At 42.3% G+C, this 15,997-nt stretch overlaps 1 protein-coding gene across 1 annotated transcript in view; it reads right to left on the reverse strand.

Annotated features, from left to right (window-relative positions):
• The window catches only part of LAMC1 (laminin subunit gamma 1), a gene marked incomplete at its 5' end in the record, with an annotated part of 175,653 nt that overhangs the window by 12,585 nt on the left and 147,071 nt on the right, over window positions 1–15,997 (reverse strand). The window contains 9 exon segments of the mRNA XM_014586067.1: window positions 1,421–1,535; window positions 1,984–2,133; window positions 3,689–3,833; window positions 4,497–4,634; window positions 7,010–7,089; window positions 7,530–7,548; window positions 7,550–7,583; window positions 14,374–14,530; window positions 15,981–15,997. Of these exon segments, the coding sequence (XP_014441553.1) occupies window positions 1,421–1,535; window positions 1,984–2,133; window positions 3,689–3,833; window positions 4,497–4,634; window positions 7,010–7,089; window positions 7,530–7,548; window positions 7,550–7,583; window positions 14,374–14,530; window positions 15,981–15,997 (855 nt within the window).

Consider the following 15,997-nt stretch of genomic DNA (forward strand, 5'->3'; position numbering starts at 1 on the left):
CCCCCAAAGGGGATGGCCATGCTGCAATCCCTTCTCCCCCATTCTCCTCTCGGGATCTTGGGCACACACGCACATATGCCTGGCATCAGTTTAAGCCACCAGGTCTGGGACTCAAACTGCGGTCAACTACATGGGAGTCCAGCAACATAGCCATTACACTAACTGCTGGTCCTGCAAAGCTTCCATTTTTTAGAACCTGTGAATATTTTATCTGAGGGGAGTCCAGGGCTATTCAGTAAATTGGGCACAATTTTTTTTCTATCTTGGGAGAAGAAAGAAAAAAGAAAGGACTAGATGCCACTGGCAAGAAAATGAAAGATGACAACTCAGTCAGCATAAGTCAGCTAAGTAGGTATATCTTTATTACTGAAGTTATTCTAACATGAGAAAATGCCCTTGGGGGCTGGCAGGTGGCATAGTGGTTGGGTGTTGGACTCCCCCATAGCCAACCACGGTTCCAGTCTCAGACCTGGTGGCTTACTTTCTCACTTTCTCTCTCTGTCTCTCTCTGGTCAAATTTAAAAAAAAAAAAAAAATAATAATCAAACACTCCACAAGTAATTGTGCTTCTTCAGTTATTTGAAAAGTCTGCTGCTGAGGACCAGCAGATGACATAATGGCTATGTCACTGAACTCCCATGTAGCCGATCGTGTTTTGAGTCCCTGGTGGCTTAAATTCATGCCGGGTGCGTATGCGTGCGTGCCCAAAATCCCGAGAGGAGAATGGAGGAGAAGGGACTGTGGCGTGGTCATCTCCCCTGCAGGGGTGATTTCTTACTTTCTGTCTCTCTGTCTCTTTCTGTCTGTCTCGTGAACATATGCGCCCTATAGCAAAAACCTCTAAAAAAAAAAGAAAATGGCCTCCTTTCATTTTTCTTCCTTTTTTCTGGTTTTCCTACTGTAGTATGTAGTTAAAATTAATGAGCACTGGATTTTCTTTAAAATACTTTAACATAACAAAAGTGAAGTATTGGGCCAGCAGGTAGCATGGTGGTTAAGGCATGATGGTTTGAGTTTTACACCTGGTAGGTTGAAAATCACACCAGGCGCATGTACATGAATGCCCAAAATCGTGAGAAGAGAATGGAGGAGAAGGGACCGCGGCATGGGCCATGTTCCCTTTTCTCTGCCTCCCTCTGGCGAGCGCATGCTCCCATAGCAAAAACCTAAAAAAAAAAAAAAAAAAAAAAAAAAAAAAAAAAAAGTAAGGTTTTGAGGGATTTGTAACTACAATAAAATCATAACTGTTGTATCTAGATGATAGGTAAATGGGATTTGTGACACTATTATCTTTCATTATGAGCATGTTCAGAGATTCTTATGTAGAAATTTAAAAAGCAAGCCAGCAAGTAAATAAGCAAGCAACAATTGCCCTAGGGGAGAAAGCAAACAAATACATCCCTGTTTTTTCCTGTCATACCTTTCAGGTTGTTGAGAATGTCATTGGCTTCCTGTAAGGTATTTCGTCCCCTTTTCGCGGCTTCCTCAGCAAGAGCCTTGGCAGCATCAGCTCGGGCAAGGAGTTGGTCGGCAGTCTGCAAACACACAGCAGGTCAGGATGAGCCCTCCTGAGTCAAGCCCTTCTCTCCCGCCAGGCAAGGCCCCTTGAAGCTACCACCCATGACTCTCCAGCACATTGCACGTTGGGCCCATGTGGAAGGCCCTCCTTGAACATGTGTGTGTGCAGCAACTGCAGCTGTGGTAACCTCACAGACTTGACTCCCAACTGTTCTCAATGCTGCCTCAAGAAATGAGGCAACCTGGGGGCAGCAGGTAGAGTGGTGGTTAAGGTGCTGGACTCCCACATGGCACACTGCAATTTGAGTCCCAGACCTGGCAGCTTGCTTTCTCACTCTTTCTCTCTGTCTTTCTGTCTCTCTTTCTGGTGAGCACATGTGTCCATAGCAAATTTAAAATAGTAATAATAATAAATAAAATTAAAAAAAAAAAAAAGAAATGAAGCATTCTGCAAATCAAACTCACCTGCTGTTCAGTTTTTCCTTTCTCCAGAAGTTTCTTTACTTCAAGCTCCTTTCCGCTCATATCTTCTCTGAGGTCCTCATAATCTTTCAACTTTTGGTCAATCAGACGGTCCAGATCTTCAGCTTCCTTCTTTATTTTATTTGCTTCTCTCTGTGAAATGCAAGTTTAAATCATTACAATTTAGATAAAAAAAAATACAGTTGATGAAAAGGTAGGCTTAGGAACTCTGTCATACTTAATAGACATTTTTAGCAGAACATGGGTCAAGATTTTATAAACATTTCTTTAAATGATTTTTAAAAACTGAGGTATACGTGGGGCTGGCAGGTGGTGTTGGTGGTTAAGGTGGCTGAACTTCCACATGGCTGACTACAGTTTGAGCCCCGGACCTGGCAGCTTGTTTTCCCACTTTGCTTCTCTCTCTCTCTGTCTCTGTCTGGTCAACCTCAAAAAAAAAAAAAAAAAAAAAAAAAAAAGACAACGAATAAAATTAATAAAAAATAATTCTTAAAAAAATTGAGGTATACTCTATACTGTGAAATCCATACCATTTGCGTGTAGTTTGAGGAGCTTTGACATATTTACCTGTATTACTAACACCCCAATCAAGATACAGAAAATGTGCATCACCAACAAGTTCCCCGAGCTTCTTTCCACTCAGTCTCCACCCCACCTTTCCCACACTCCAGCTGCTGCTGTTTTGGTTTGTAGCACTGCAGATCAGCCTGGCCTATTTTCAGTCTCACGTGTGTGCAGTGAGACAAGATGTACATGTCACAGAGACCTAAACCTTCATGGTCAAAACCAAATCAGCAATTTCAACATAAAAAAATGAAATTTAGCAGGGACCAGCAGTTAGCGTAATGGCTATGTCGCTGGACTCCCACGTAGTTGACCATGGTTTGAGTCCCGGACCTGATGGCTTAACCTCACGCTGGGAGCGTGTGTGTGTGCGTGCCCAAGGTCCTGGGAAGAGAATGGAGGAGAAGGGACTGTGGTATGGCCATCCCCCCTCTGTCTTTCTGGCGAGCGCACACGCCCTATAGCAAAAACCTCTCTTAAAAAAGAAAAGAAAAGAAAAAACTTAACAAATTTCAAGTTTAACATAAAAAATACACTGTTAATACAGAGCCTAGTAGGAGGATTCACGATTAGAATACAATCACAAAATAAAAATCCTACGAACCCCCAATATTTTACCTGTCCCAGAGCATCTGCATGTAGCTCTTCCTTCCATTTAAACTTTCTACCAGAGCGTGCCTAGCAATAGAGATCAAGTGTACTCTGCTTTAAGTGAGTCAACCACATTATAAAGACTGTGGAGTGATGGTTTCTATTGCTATTTAATGTCTGTGGTTCCAGAATTCTTTTTTTTAGAGAGAGATTTTTGCTATAGGGTGTGCACGCTCACCAGAGAGACAGAAAGTGAGAAATCACATCTCGGGGGGGATGGCCACGCCACAATCCTTTCTCCTCCATTGTCCTCTTAGGATGTTGGGCACACATGCACACACACCCAGCGTTGTGTTCCCAGGATTCTTTACCACAGTAGTTCTACAGGCCTATGTAGACTAGAGCTCAGTTTTGCCAGAGTCAGCTGGAGGGCAGAGAAGGGAGGTGCAGAGGGCCCCTTCTGCAGCTGTGGGGGGTGTGTGTGCGGCAGTGATAGATAGGGCCTGAGGTGTAGCTGTCCCCCTGCCCCTACCTCCAGTGCCTCTGAATCCACAGGGGTCAGCTGAGTCACACTGGCGTAGATCTCCACGGCTTTGTCCCCAGCCCTCGTGGCCTCCTGATGGACGCGGGCTGCTTGCTCCTCCAGATCCTGCGAGATGTTCTTCACTTGCTCATACCTGCAGAGCAATTGATGCGATTTAATAAAAAATGTAGACGCTTTTAACATCCTCTGTGTTAACCAGTTTCGATGTCGTTTACACCATGATGACAACAGTCTCAAACCTTAAGGGAAATGCTTCATTAAAAGGCTCTCGCTTTAATACTAACATTTCACCCAGACCTACACTGCATCATCACTTCTACTTGCAGCTATGGGGTACCAAATATTTTCTTATTTCAGACAGCGATTAAAAATCTGTATATAAGGGGACTTCAAAAAGATTATGGGAAGATGGAATTAAAGCACAAGTTTATACTGGTGCAAAAACATTGAAATCCATGCATAGTTTTCTGATAATATGTACTTTTTATAAACTTTCTCAAGACTCTTCCAATGTTCTCCACATTTTGTTTCTTCCTCTGTCTTCCCCTACACAGACTTCCCAGTATCAAGGCTAGTCTTGTTACCATTCTCGGCAGTTACCGTAATTGGATCAAATAAAATCCCTGGCTCGAACCTCCCCTTGCTCCGACTACTGTGCGTTTCAAAACCATGATTAACAAGAGAAACTCTTGCATGAGTGCCTGCCCTGAGTCCACCAACACTTAATTCCTCATTAAACTGGCTTTACTTACAAGAACACTTGGAGGGCTGTAAGCTACTTTTAAATTATACTCACTTCCTATTAAGCTCTTCAATTTCAAATGCTGTTTGATTTTCTCCCGCCAGTGTCCTCACAAGCAGATTATATGCCTCAGTGGAAGTATCATTGGCTGTCTTTGCCACTCGTACAATGTCATCAGCTTCTTGTTTATGGCTGTACAGATGAAAGGAAAAAATAAGCCATGCAACAGAGACATCAGCTAGCGAATGATGTAAATTTGGTAATGCATATTCTATTATGTATACAGAGCTTAATGTTGGTAGAGTTCTACAAATATTGGAAAAACTTCAGTCATTTGGAATTTTATGATTATTTCAGTGGGACTGAGTTTACAGATGGCATTCTATAAATTAAAAGAAAAATATTTTCCAAGAAAAGAAATGATTTGATAGAGGCAGATGTTTATATTTCTTCAAGAAAAATTACTCTTCAACATAATTATTGTATCTTACATAATTATTAGAAAGTCGTGATGCATTTTTGTATTAAAAACATAGAAAAATACATCATGACTTTCCCAGTGAATTTATACATATTACATATAATTATTACACTTAAACATATATATAATTTTTAAGAATAATTTACATATAAAACTATATGCTAGCCCATCATGGTGGCACAGTCTGTAGCAAACTGAATTGCAGTGCTGGAAGCCATATGGCCAACTACGGTGTAGATGCCCAGGTCAACCTGAAAACACATGGGGCAGGGGGTCAGCAAGTGGTGCAGTGGTTAAGGCACTGGACTCCCACATGGCCGACCACAGTTCACTCCCTGGATCCAGTGGCTTGAAAATCTTGCTGGAGGGGACCAGCAAATGGTATAATGGTTACATTGCCAGACTCCCATGTAGTTGACCATGGTTCAAATCCTGGACCCAGAGGCTTAAACTCACACCAGGTGCATGTGCGATGTGTGTGCATTCCCAAAATTCAGAGAGAATGAGGGGGAGGGGATTGCAGCATGGCCATATCTCCTGGGGGTTATTTCTCACTTTCTGCCTCTCTCTGTCTCTCCAGCAAGCACACAAGCCCTATCGCAAAACTCTCTCTTAAAAAAAAAAAGAAGAAAAATGCTGGACATGTGCTCTTGCATGCCCAAAATCCCAAGAGGAGAATAGAAGAGAAGGGACTGTGGTGTTGCCATCTCCCCTGGAGGGTGATTTCTTACTTTTTTTCTCTCTCTCTCCCACAAGTATATGTGCCTTATGGCAAAAACCTAAAACAAACAAACAAAAATAAAAAACAAAACACAATGGGCATGTGCATGCATGCCCAAAATCATGATGAGCTGGAGGGCTGGTGCAAGGAGATCACAATGCAACCGAGACCTTGTCCAGGGTTTCCTCATCCCTCTTGTTCATGCACACATGCTCTCTATCATAAATAAAATAAATGGCTTAAAAAAATGGGACCAGCCCTGTGGCCTAGTGATTAAGAGAGTCAGACCCCATATGGCTGACCATGGTTTGAATTCCAGCAAGCCCAAAATGCTGAAAGGAGGGAAAAATGGAGAAGATGGATTGTGGCATGACTATGCCTTACCCCAGTAATTAAAGTCTTAAGTCTTCTAAATAAATTACCTTACTTTAAAAAATAAATAAATAAAAAGGTCTGTAAAATATCAGGAATGAAAATAGCCTATTTTTCTTTGGCTGTTTTTCAAGTGTACTATGGGTTAGTAAATGTTTTCTACTGAGATTTGAAAATCAAACATTTTCATTAAAAATTCATTTGAACAAACTCTAAAAATTAATCATTTAATTCTACTAAGCTTCTTTAACATGTATTCATTTTAAAGCTTAGAAGTTAAAACCCTAAAAATGGACCCAGCCACTGTGGTGCAGTAATAATAACGCTAGTGCCCCACAGCGCTGGAAGCCACATGACAACCGTGGTTGACTTCCAGGTTGGCCTGGAAAACACATGGGCACCCAGGGCCCTGAAGAGCAGGAGGGCTAGGGAAAAGGGGTTACAGCATGATAAAAACCTGCTGAGGATAATTCCCCCCCCCTTTCTCGTATGTGTGCATGTGCCTTCTATTAAACAATTCTTAAAAGGTCATGGTTGGGGCCAGCAGGTGGTGTGGTGGTTGAAGCGCTGGACTCCCACATGGCTCATTGGTCCTGGTCCTGGACCTAGCAACTTGCTTTCTCACTTGGTTCTGGCCCTGGACCTAGCAACTTGCTTTCTCACTTTATCTCTCTCTCTCTTTCTCTCTGGTCAAATGAAAAAAAAAAAAAATCACAACAATAACATAAAATTAAGTAAACAATTCTTTTTTAAAAAGTTACGGTTTTCTTTGAGATGTCTGACTCTCCTACAAACTGCTGTATTGCCGTATCTGAAGTGAATATTCTAATTTCAAAGTAACAGAAGAGAGTACATAGAGCTGATAACATTTCAGAAGACAGGTGAAACAGAAAATGGGTTAGGTGGGAAGGGTCTGTGGGGATGGGACAGGACCGTGCACACTCATCACAAGGGAGGCTGCAACTTAGCCATGCAGCCAGGGTCTGAGCTTACCGTTCAGCGAGCCTTCGAGCCTCTTCCGCCAATAGAGTCATGTTGTTTGGGTCCCCTGTAGAATCTGGCTGAGTGATCGACTGATGAGGAAACAAAGCACTTACTTTCAAAAGACTGAATTATTTAAATTTAATAAAGCAAGTGTCAAAATAAAAATTTTATTACTGGTAAAGGGCCAAAGGAATGCCTCCTCTTATTTTCAGGTATCATTACTTCATATCCACACCCTCGCTGTCAGGGTAGTTTTATTTTGAGGAAAGCATAAAGGAAGACCAAATTGCTCAGTACCACGGAAAGAACAAAGCTAGAGGAGGAACCCAGACGTCCCTCGATTTTTATCCCATTCTTAAGGGTAATTCTTCATGACAACCATGAGCTACGTGGTTTTCTTACTCCATACGTGGGACGACGAGAGGGATGCAAGGAGTCAGTTTAGCTGAAGCACACCACTGCCAGGAACAGGCCTGCTATGCCTTACCAAGGGACTCCCCAGCCCACGCCAGGTCTTTGCCCCACTCACCACGTTGGCAGCAGCCACTTTCGGCATGGCGGTCCAACAAATTCTGGTCTACATCTGAAATGGTATGGCAGAAGATGTCCATCGATTATCTGAAGAGGGACACATCATCTCGCACGAAGTCTGGGGCACGCTGGATCATTACTCTTCCAGACGCAGCCTCTTTCTGATGGGTTTTCCCCGAGCCCGCGGCAGAGCTGATTGGTAGTACCCCAGGGTATCTGCACTGTCACATCCATCTTCTTGATCCTCAACTGCATGCCTGTCTGTCCACTGGATCGTAAGCTCCCTTCCTTCCTCCCTGTCTACCTTCCTTCTTTGTTTTCCATTTATGATAGAGCATGTGCATTGGGAGGGGAAGAGAGAGTGGAGCACCCTCCACAGGGATTAGTCATGCCACAATCCCCTTCCTCCAGTCCTCAAGTCCACCAGGGCTGTGGGAACCATGCAGGTACCTGGCCAGGCTGACCTGGCTGGAGACTTGAACCCTGAACCTTGGTTGGCATATGACTTCCAGTTTCCTAGTCCAGGACACTACAAGCTAGGCCAGAGCTCTTCTCTTACTCATCACTATAACCCTCCCACCCCAACCTTATATGGGTCTTGGCAAAGAGAAGACACCCAGGGAATGTTTAATGAAGGACGGTGAGTTTGATTTTGATATTCTAGTACATGCCAATTTAATCATAAATATATAATGTTAAAAATGCCACTAGCCCTGAGAGCTGAGCAATTTTTCAAGATTCAAAAAAAAAAATTATGTGCAAAACAGATGCTGAAGTATGGCAAATGACTCTAATTTTGAACTTCAAATAAACAGATTCTTGCTGCCACCCCCACCTCCCACAGCATATCCATGTAATTTCTTTTTTTTAAAAAAGAATTATTTCATTTAACTTTATTTATTTATTTTTATTCAACCAGAGAGGGACAGGGCGAGAGCAAGAGAGAGAGGGAGAGAGGGAGAGAGAGAGAAAGAAAGCCACCAGGTCTGGGACTCAAACCAAGGTCAGCCGTGGGAGCCCAGCGCCCTTAACCACTATATCACCTGCTGGCCCCATGATGTAATTTCTTTAAAGTTAACCTCTGCTTTTGAATGGTTCTTTATTAATCATGCCATTTCCACCTAAATCTCATACTAGAGTCCTAATAAATAAAATAAAGCCCGTGTAAACAAGGCCTTACTTAAATTCTCACATCATGGGGACCAGTGTAATGGCTATGTCGCTGGACTCCCATGTAGGCGACCGCAGTTGGAGTCCCGGACCCGGTGGCTTAAACTCACGGCGGGCACCTGTGCGTGTGCGCCCAAGATCCCAAGAGGAGAATGGAGGAGAAGGGATTGCAGTGTGGACATCACCCCTGGGGAGTGCTTTCCTGTTTTATGTCTCTCTCTGTCTGTCTGGCGAGCATGCGTGCCCTATAGCAAAAACCTCTCCAAAAAAAAAAAAATCTCACATCATGAAGATGTAAGACTGTACAAAAACCATTAGGTACCTCTTATTCATAACTGACCAGTTCTTATTTCATCAGGATACTTGGGGCTGGGGTTAAATTTTCCAAGGAATGCAAAATATATGAGAGGTCAAAGTTGAAATCACCAAAGAGGCATTACAGGCTTGGAAACAGCTACCTGCACAGTGCTGTACAACTCCCATCCAGCCATGGAAAGAGTCCTGCTTGCAGAGTTAAACAATTTTTTGAAACTCTAAAGGTTTTTTTAAAATTATTTCTTTATTTAATTTTATTTGTTATGATTATTTTTTAATCCAACCAAAGAGACAGAGGAAGAGAGAGAAGGGGAAAGTGAGAAGTAAGCTGCCAGGTCCAGGACTCGAAACATGGTCAGGCATGTGGGAATCCAACACCTTAACCACCATTCCACCTGCTGGTCCCAGAAACTCTACTGATTTTTAAGAAAACACAAAAATAAAAAAGAGTTTAGATCATAGAAAAACTTTTAGATTGAGGAAGCAAAAGCAGCCAGTGAAGTTATACAAGCCCTTTCCCTTTAGATCTTCAAGAATGCAACAGATACTGATCTCTCTGTCCAGCTCTTCAGAGAAACAATCGTATCTTGAAAGGGAATAGATAAGATAACTTGTAGGTTCACTTCAAATGCCTTCCAATTCCTTGTGTCTCCTTGTAAGCCCTAACTGCCCCATATAATCTCTTTCCCTTTAGATTTTAAGAATGCAACAGATACTGATCTGTCCAGCTCTTCAGAGAAACAATCGTATCTTGAAAGGGAATAGATAAGATAACTTGTAGGTTCACTTCAAATGCCTTCCAATTCCTTGTGTCTCCTTGTAAGCCCTAACTGCCCCATATAATCTCTTTCCAAATCTGTAGAATAAACACAAGTGGATGCTTAGGAAGTAGTCTTAAGAGATAAATCATTATGAAGACATTTTCACTCTAGGTACTTTGAACCTGAGCGAGAAGTTCAGCCAGGAACTCTACAGCTCTGGTCTTGAGTGGATTTTAACCCCAGCTCCACCCTGATGCTCTAAGAGCTCTCTGATGGCTATGTGCCCACCTTTCTGGTGGCTCAAGGGGAAGTATGATGGGCACGGTTGCTATCAGAGGAGAGGTTCCATTCAACAGAAGCACTGGCTTGGGCACAGAAAAGTAGGTGGCAATTGTGGCTGAAAAGAGCTATATACAGCTGGGGCTACGTCCAGATGCTTGGAGCTTAGACAAGTGTCAACGCTGGTTGACCTTCCTTTCTCCCCCTTGACCTATCCTCATGTGTTGATGGTGCTGGCACTGGAGATAGCTGTGTGCCAAACTCCAGCTCTTGGCTGGACTGATTGGTACTGAAGACTGTAATCCCATATATGGCCCCACCTGGGGGTGCACAGGCAGCGCCACCTCTCAGGAGGCTTGAGGTGGCATGGGAGGCCTCAGGTTCCAGGCTGACCTGAACACACTAAGCAGGGTTGCACATGCCTGGAATCTTAGCTAACTGAGAGGCTGGGGAAGGGAACCTATGACTCAGAAAGACCCTGTTAAAAATGCCTATCCCAGGGACCAGCAGATGGCATAATGATTATGTCACTGGACTCCCACGTAATCAACTGTGATTTGAGTCTTGAATCTGGTGGCTTAAATTCACCCAGGGCACATGTGCGTGCACGCCTAAAATCCCAAGAGGAGAATGGAGGAGAAGGGACTGCGGCGTGACCAACTCTTCTAGGGGGTAATTTCATGCTTTTTGTCTCTCTGTCTCTGTATCTTTGGTGAGCACACATGCCCTATAGCAAAAATCTCTCTCTCAAAAAATATGCCTATCCTTGTCTTTCTCCCTTTTTCTCTCATGAATTAAAAAAAGGAGAAACAAGGGGAATAAAATCCCATATTAAATTCTTCAATGTATATGGCGAGACAGATGTGAATTTATTGTTTCAAGAGAATATATTAATGGAAAAACACGTGGGTCAAAATTTGTTATTAAAAAAAAAAGAAAATACTTATTTATCCAAAACAGAAAAGGTTTAAATTCTTCTTAATGATTTAAAGAATGAAATAGGGGGAAAAAAAACCACTATGAAATAAGCTACTAATCTCTTACTTTATTTCTTCAATTTCTTAAATTTACCCCATAGGGCCAGTGTGTAGCTTAGTGGTTTAGACATTGGACTCCCACATGACGAACCATGGCGGCTTAAAACTCATGCTATGTGTGTGTGCATACATGGCCAACAATCCCAGGAGTAGAGTGGAGGAGAAGGAATTGCAACATGGCCATTTTCCTTGGGGAGTTATTTATTGCTCTTATCTCTCTGGGAAGTCCATGCACCTTGTAGCAAAAATCTCTCAAAAAAAGGAGTGAAAACTCTAAAAACTCACCCCATGGAATAATTCCTCTCATAAAAATCATACTGGCTGGGACAAGCAGTTGGCCTAATGGCTATGTGGCTAGACTCCCATGTAGTTGACCCCGGTTTGAGTCTCGGATCCAGTGGCTTAAATTTATACCAGGCGCATGTGTGTGCGTGCCCGAGATCCCGAGAGGAGAAGGGATTGTGGCATGGCCATGCCCCCTGGGGGGTGAGTTCTCACTTTCTGTCTCTGTCTCTCTCTGTCTCTCTGGCGAGTGCACACGCCCTATAGAAAAAAAACTCCAAAAAAAAAAAGAAAAAGAAAAAGAAAAAAAATCAAACTGGCTAAAACCAGGTATCTAATTATTTCCTATTTCAATAACTTTATGAAATTAAAATTCTATACAATAGATTCATATACAACAAGAAATAAACAATATATTTAGTTTTTTTGACCTATCATCTGCCAGGGAGACCTTTCTACATAACTTCAAATGAATACATATTCATAAACTCAGTAGTAAAGCTGATCACTGCTGTCCCAAGTACAGTAATTTATTATTATTATTATTATTATCGCAATTTGTTATGGGGTACATGTGCTCACTGGAGAGAAAGAGGAGGAGAGAGAGAGAGAGTCAGAAAGCAATCTCTGGGGGAATGACCATACTGCAAACCCTTTTCCTCCATTCTATTATCAGGATTTGGGTCATGCACACACACACACACACACACACACAGTGTGTTTTTCAGGCTTCCAGGTCTAGACTTGAACCTCTCAGTTGGGTACCTAGCCACCTTAACCACCATGTCACTTGCTGGCTTCCAAATACACTCATTAAAAAAAAAAATTATTTATCTCTTTCATGAGGGAGAGAAATAGAGAGAGACGGGTAACCCCAACAGGGTCTTCACACCATAACCCATCCCCAGTCTCGGCTGGCCTAGTTCTCAGGTACACACATGTGCCCAGTATGCTCTTTGTTCTGGGAGGTCACAGGACAAGAGCCCAGGATCCTTCTCATGAGAGTCCAGTTATGCCACTGTCGTGCCACACCTGGCCCCAGCAAGCTGGCTAATCTGAATGTGCATTTACCACGTGGATCTGAGAACACGTGCATCTCAATAATGCAAAGATCTAAAGCAGAGACCTCAGGTCAGCGACAGGCTCACTGACAGCAGGAGCAGTGTCTGATTCATCCTGTCCTTCCTGGTGTCTGGCACATGCCTGGAGGTGCTCAGAAAGTGTACAAAGGTACTGGTCCAAGTTTAGAAAAACCTTATGCATGGAGTTAAAAAAATCTTGATGTGACTTAAAAAGTCATTTAAAATAACTTTAAAATTCGAAGTTTATAAAGTTTCTTTTAAAGTCAAGTATTTTAAAACAAACATTATACATTCTAAATCGTAAGTCACCTTCTTTGCTTCTCATCAGTCTCATCAGCTAATGTGCAGAGGACTGATCTAATTGTACAAGCCCTTAGAAGTAGACATAAACTGAGCCAACCCCATAGTGCAATGAGCAAGGGAACCAGAGCCCACATAGCCCACCATGGTCTGAATTCCCGCCCTAGTGGTTTGAAAAACAAACCAGGCTCACGCGCATGTGTGCCTCAAATCACAACAGAAGGGACAAACAGAAAGGGGTAATGGTGTGCGTGCCCACTGGGGAGTGCTTTCTCTCCCTCTCTCTGGCAATTCCAAAAAATGGACATAACATATAAAACATATATTTTGTATAATGTTAGAACACTTGTTTGTTAATTATATAGAAAATTCCACAAGCAGGCACTAATTTCTAATGTTTATTTCTGCAAATACCAAGAGTTATATATCAGGTAGCTAGCTGTTAAGCTAGTTTTTGAAGACCATGATTTTTCCTTAGTAGAGTCTTCTTAAGCCGTATATAACATAAATTCCCTCATTATGATTATGGAAAAACCAAAGTTCAAGTTTGTTACTTAAAAATAATGCCTGCCAAAACATATGCCTTTAATTATTATTATTTTTCAATTTTTTAGGTTTTCATCATAGGGAACATGTGCTCACTAGAGAGAAACAGAGAGAGGGAAGGCAATAAATCATCCCCCTGGGGATGACAATGTTGTAATCCCATTTCTCTGATTCTCTTCTTGGGACCTTGGGCACGCACACACATGCACCTGGCATGATTTTCAAGCCTCTGGGACTAAGACTCGAACTGCAGTCAGCCACGTGGGAGCCCAACACCTTACCCACCATACCACCTGTTGTCCCCATGCTTTTAATTATTTTTATAACTATTTTAAGAGACCTTGTAATGGAAAGATCTATAAAATGCTTGCAATTTTAACATCTATTTTTTGATGGGTTGGAAAATTACCTTATATTTACCCCTTCTTTTCTTTAAAAAATTATTTACTTTATTCTTGTTATTATTATTAAATTTGACCAGAAAGAGAGAGAAGGCAAGCCCCAAGGTCTGGGATTCAGACCGTGGTCAGCCACATGGGAGTCCAGAGCCTCAAGCCTCAACTACCACGCCACCTGCCAGCCTCATGTTTATATATCTTTTTTTTTTTTTGAGAGGTTTTTTTTTTTTTTTTTCCCCCTCTATAGCGCGGGCGCGCTCACCAGAAAAACAGAAGAGATAGAAAGCGAGAAATCACCCCCCAGGGGGGATGGCCACGCCTGAATTCCTTCTCCTCCATTCTCCTCTCAGAATCTTGGGTATGCACGCACACGTGCCCGGCTTGAGTTTAAGCCACCAGGTCCGGGACTTGAATCATAGCCAGCTACATGAGAGTCCAGCAACATAGCTATTATGCTAACTGCTGGTCCCTATGCTTACTATATCTTAAAGCATTAAGTTAACTGGTTGTTTTGTGAGCTATTGCTTAAAAAAAATAACTCATATTCTATAAGTAGCTTAAAAATTGAGAACAAAACTATAAAACTATACTAATTACACATTGAAACAAGTTAAAAATCTATCTAAAGACTCGCCCTTCTAGTGGAAGTTAGCACTGTTTACTTATGTGTACCTTTGACATCCTGTGCCTCGCGAAGGAGATCCATGACCTCTCTCTCTGCTTCCTTCAGTCGATCCTCAAAGGCTTTATCGGTCACCACCTCATCCCCAGTTCCAAGGTTTGCTATGAGACCCTCTAATTCCTGGAGCTTCAGTCGATGGTCAGCAACCTACACATGGTGAAGAAAGGAAAGGCAAAAGTAGGGCACACAAGCATTCCCGAAGAACTCCACTGCCTGTCCTGCAGAACCTGAGGAACGCTCAGTGAGTGGTAACATGTCAGCCTGTGACACTCCCCATTGTAAAAAATAGTACCCCGCATGGGTGCGACTTTTATCTGGCTTCAAAAGAAAGCTTTTAGGATCCTTCCTGCAAGCTTAAACACTACATGCTGCTGATTCTTTGGTCTGACCTCTTCCTTGAGTACTTCTGTGTCACTGGGAAGGTCATGATGCGTTTTTGCATAGAAAAATTCACCATGACTTTTCTGACAACCTAATAGATTACCTTCCTGATATCTCCATTCAGCTCTCTAATAGATATATCAAAAACAGTACCCAAAACTATACCTCTTAAATCTGCTCATCTCAGTAAATAAGGTTACCTTAAGAAAACAAAACAAAACAAAAAAACATAGAGACTCATTCTGGGGCTTTTCCTTTCCCTATTCTGTCCCCCAAATACCCGGTTATCCCAGCCAATAGAGATATCCCCCTTTTGCCTCATTCCTAACTTTTATTCTGCACATGGCAGAGAGCACCTCTTAAAATATAAACCAGATTCGGGGCCAGCAGGTGGCATGGTGGTTAAGGTGCTGGACACTCCCACATGGCCAACCACGGTTCGAGTCCTAGACATGGCGGGCTTTCTTCTCTCTCTCTCTCTCTCTCTCTCTCTCTCTGCTTCTCTATGTGTCTCTATGGTCAAATTAAAATTAAATGAATAAATGAATAAAAGTTTAAAAAAATATAAACCGGATTTTACAGCTTATAAGTTTCTTCAATGCATTTCCATTGCATTTGTGTTAAAATCTAAATTCTTTCTACCAAGGTCAACTTGGCATATGAAGGGTTTTCAAAAATTCACGGAGAATGCATGTTATGAAAAAACATGTGTAAATTTCAAAATGTTTTTGCACCAAAATAAACTCATATGCTTTAATTCCATTTTCCAATAACTTTTTAAAGTCCCCTCAAGTAACCTGTCCCTACCATACTCACCAGTCTCATCACAAACCACTCTACCTCATTTAGCAGCACCTCCGGCCACTCTCCAACCTTCAGGCCTTACCACCCCCACCCCCATTCCCTCTGCAGGGAACAACCTACTGGCACTCTCACTTGGCTTCCTCATTCTTGATAGCTCACCTAAAAGGAATCCCCTCAGACCTTAGGGAGCTCCCCCAGTTCTTTTCTGTTTCTATTCTTTCTGGCACTTACCTCAGTATGCCTTTTGTTAGTTTGATTTTTAGCACTTTCATCCCAACTGCAACATGTCTTTGAGAAGAGGGACTGTGTCTCCCCATCTCACTATTTTTTTCTCTAGAGCCTAGTGCACAGCACGTTTTTATTCACTGTTTGCTGAATGAAGGAATGACTGAATATAATGTAGACAGCTCACCTTATCCTTCACCAGCC

The sequence above is a fragment of the Tupaia chinensis genome, unplaced genomic scaffold (genome assembly GCF_000334495.1).
Source record: "Tupaia chinensis unplaced genomic scaffold, TupChi_1.0 Scaffold000112_1, whole genome shotgun sequence".
Taxonomy (NCBI): domain Eukaryota; kingdom Metazoa; phylum Chordata; class Mammalia; order Scandentia; family Tupaiidae; genus Tupaia; species Tupaia belangeri.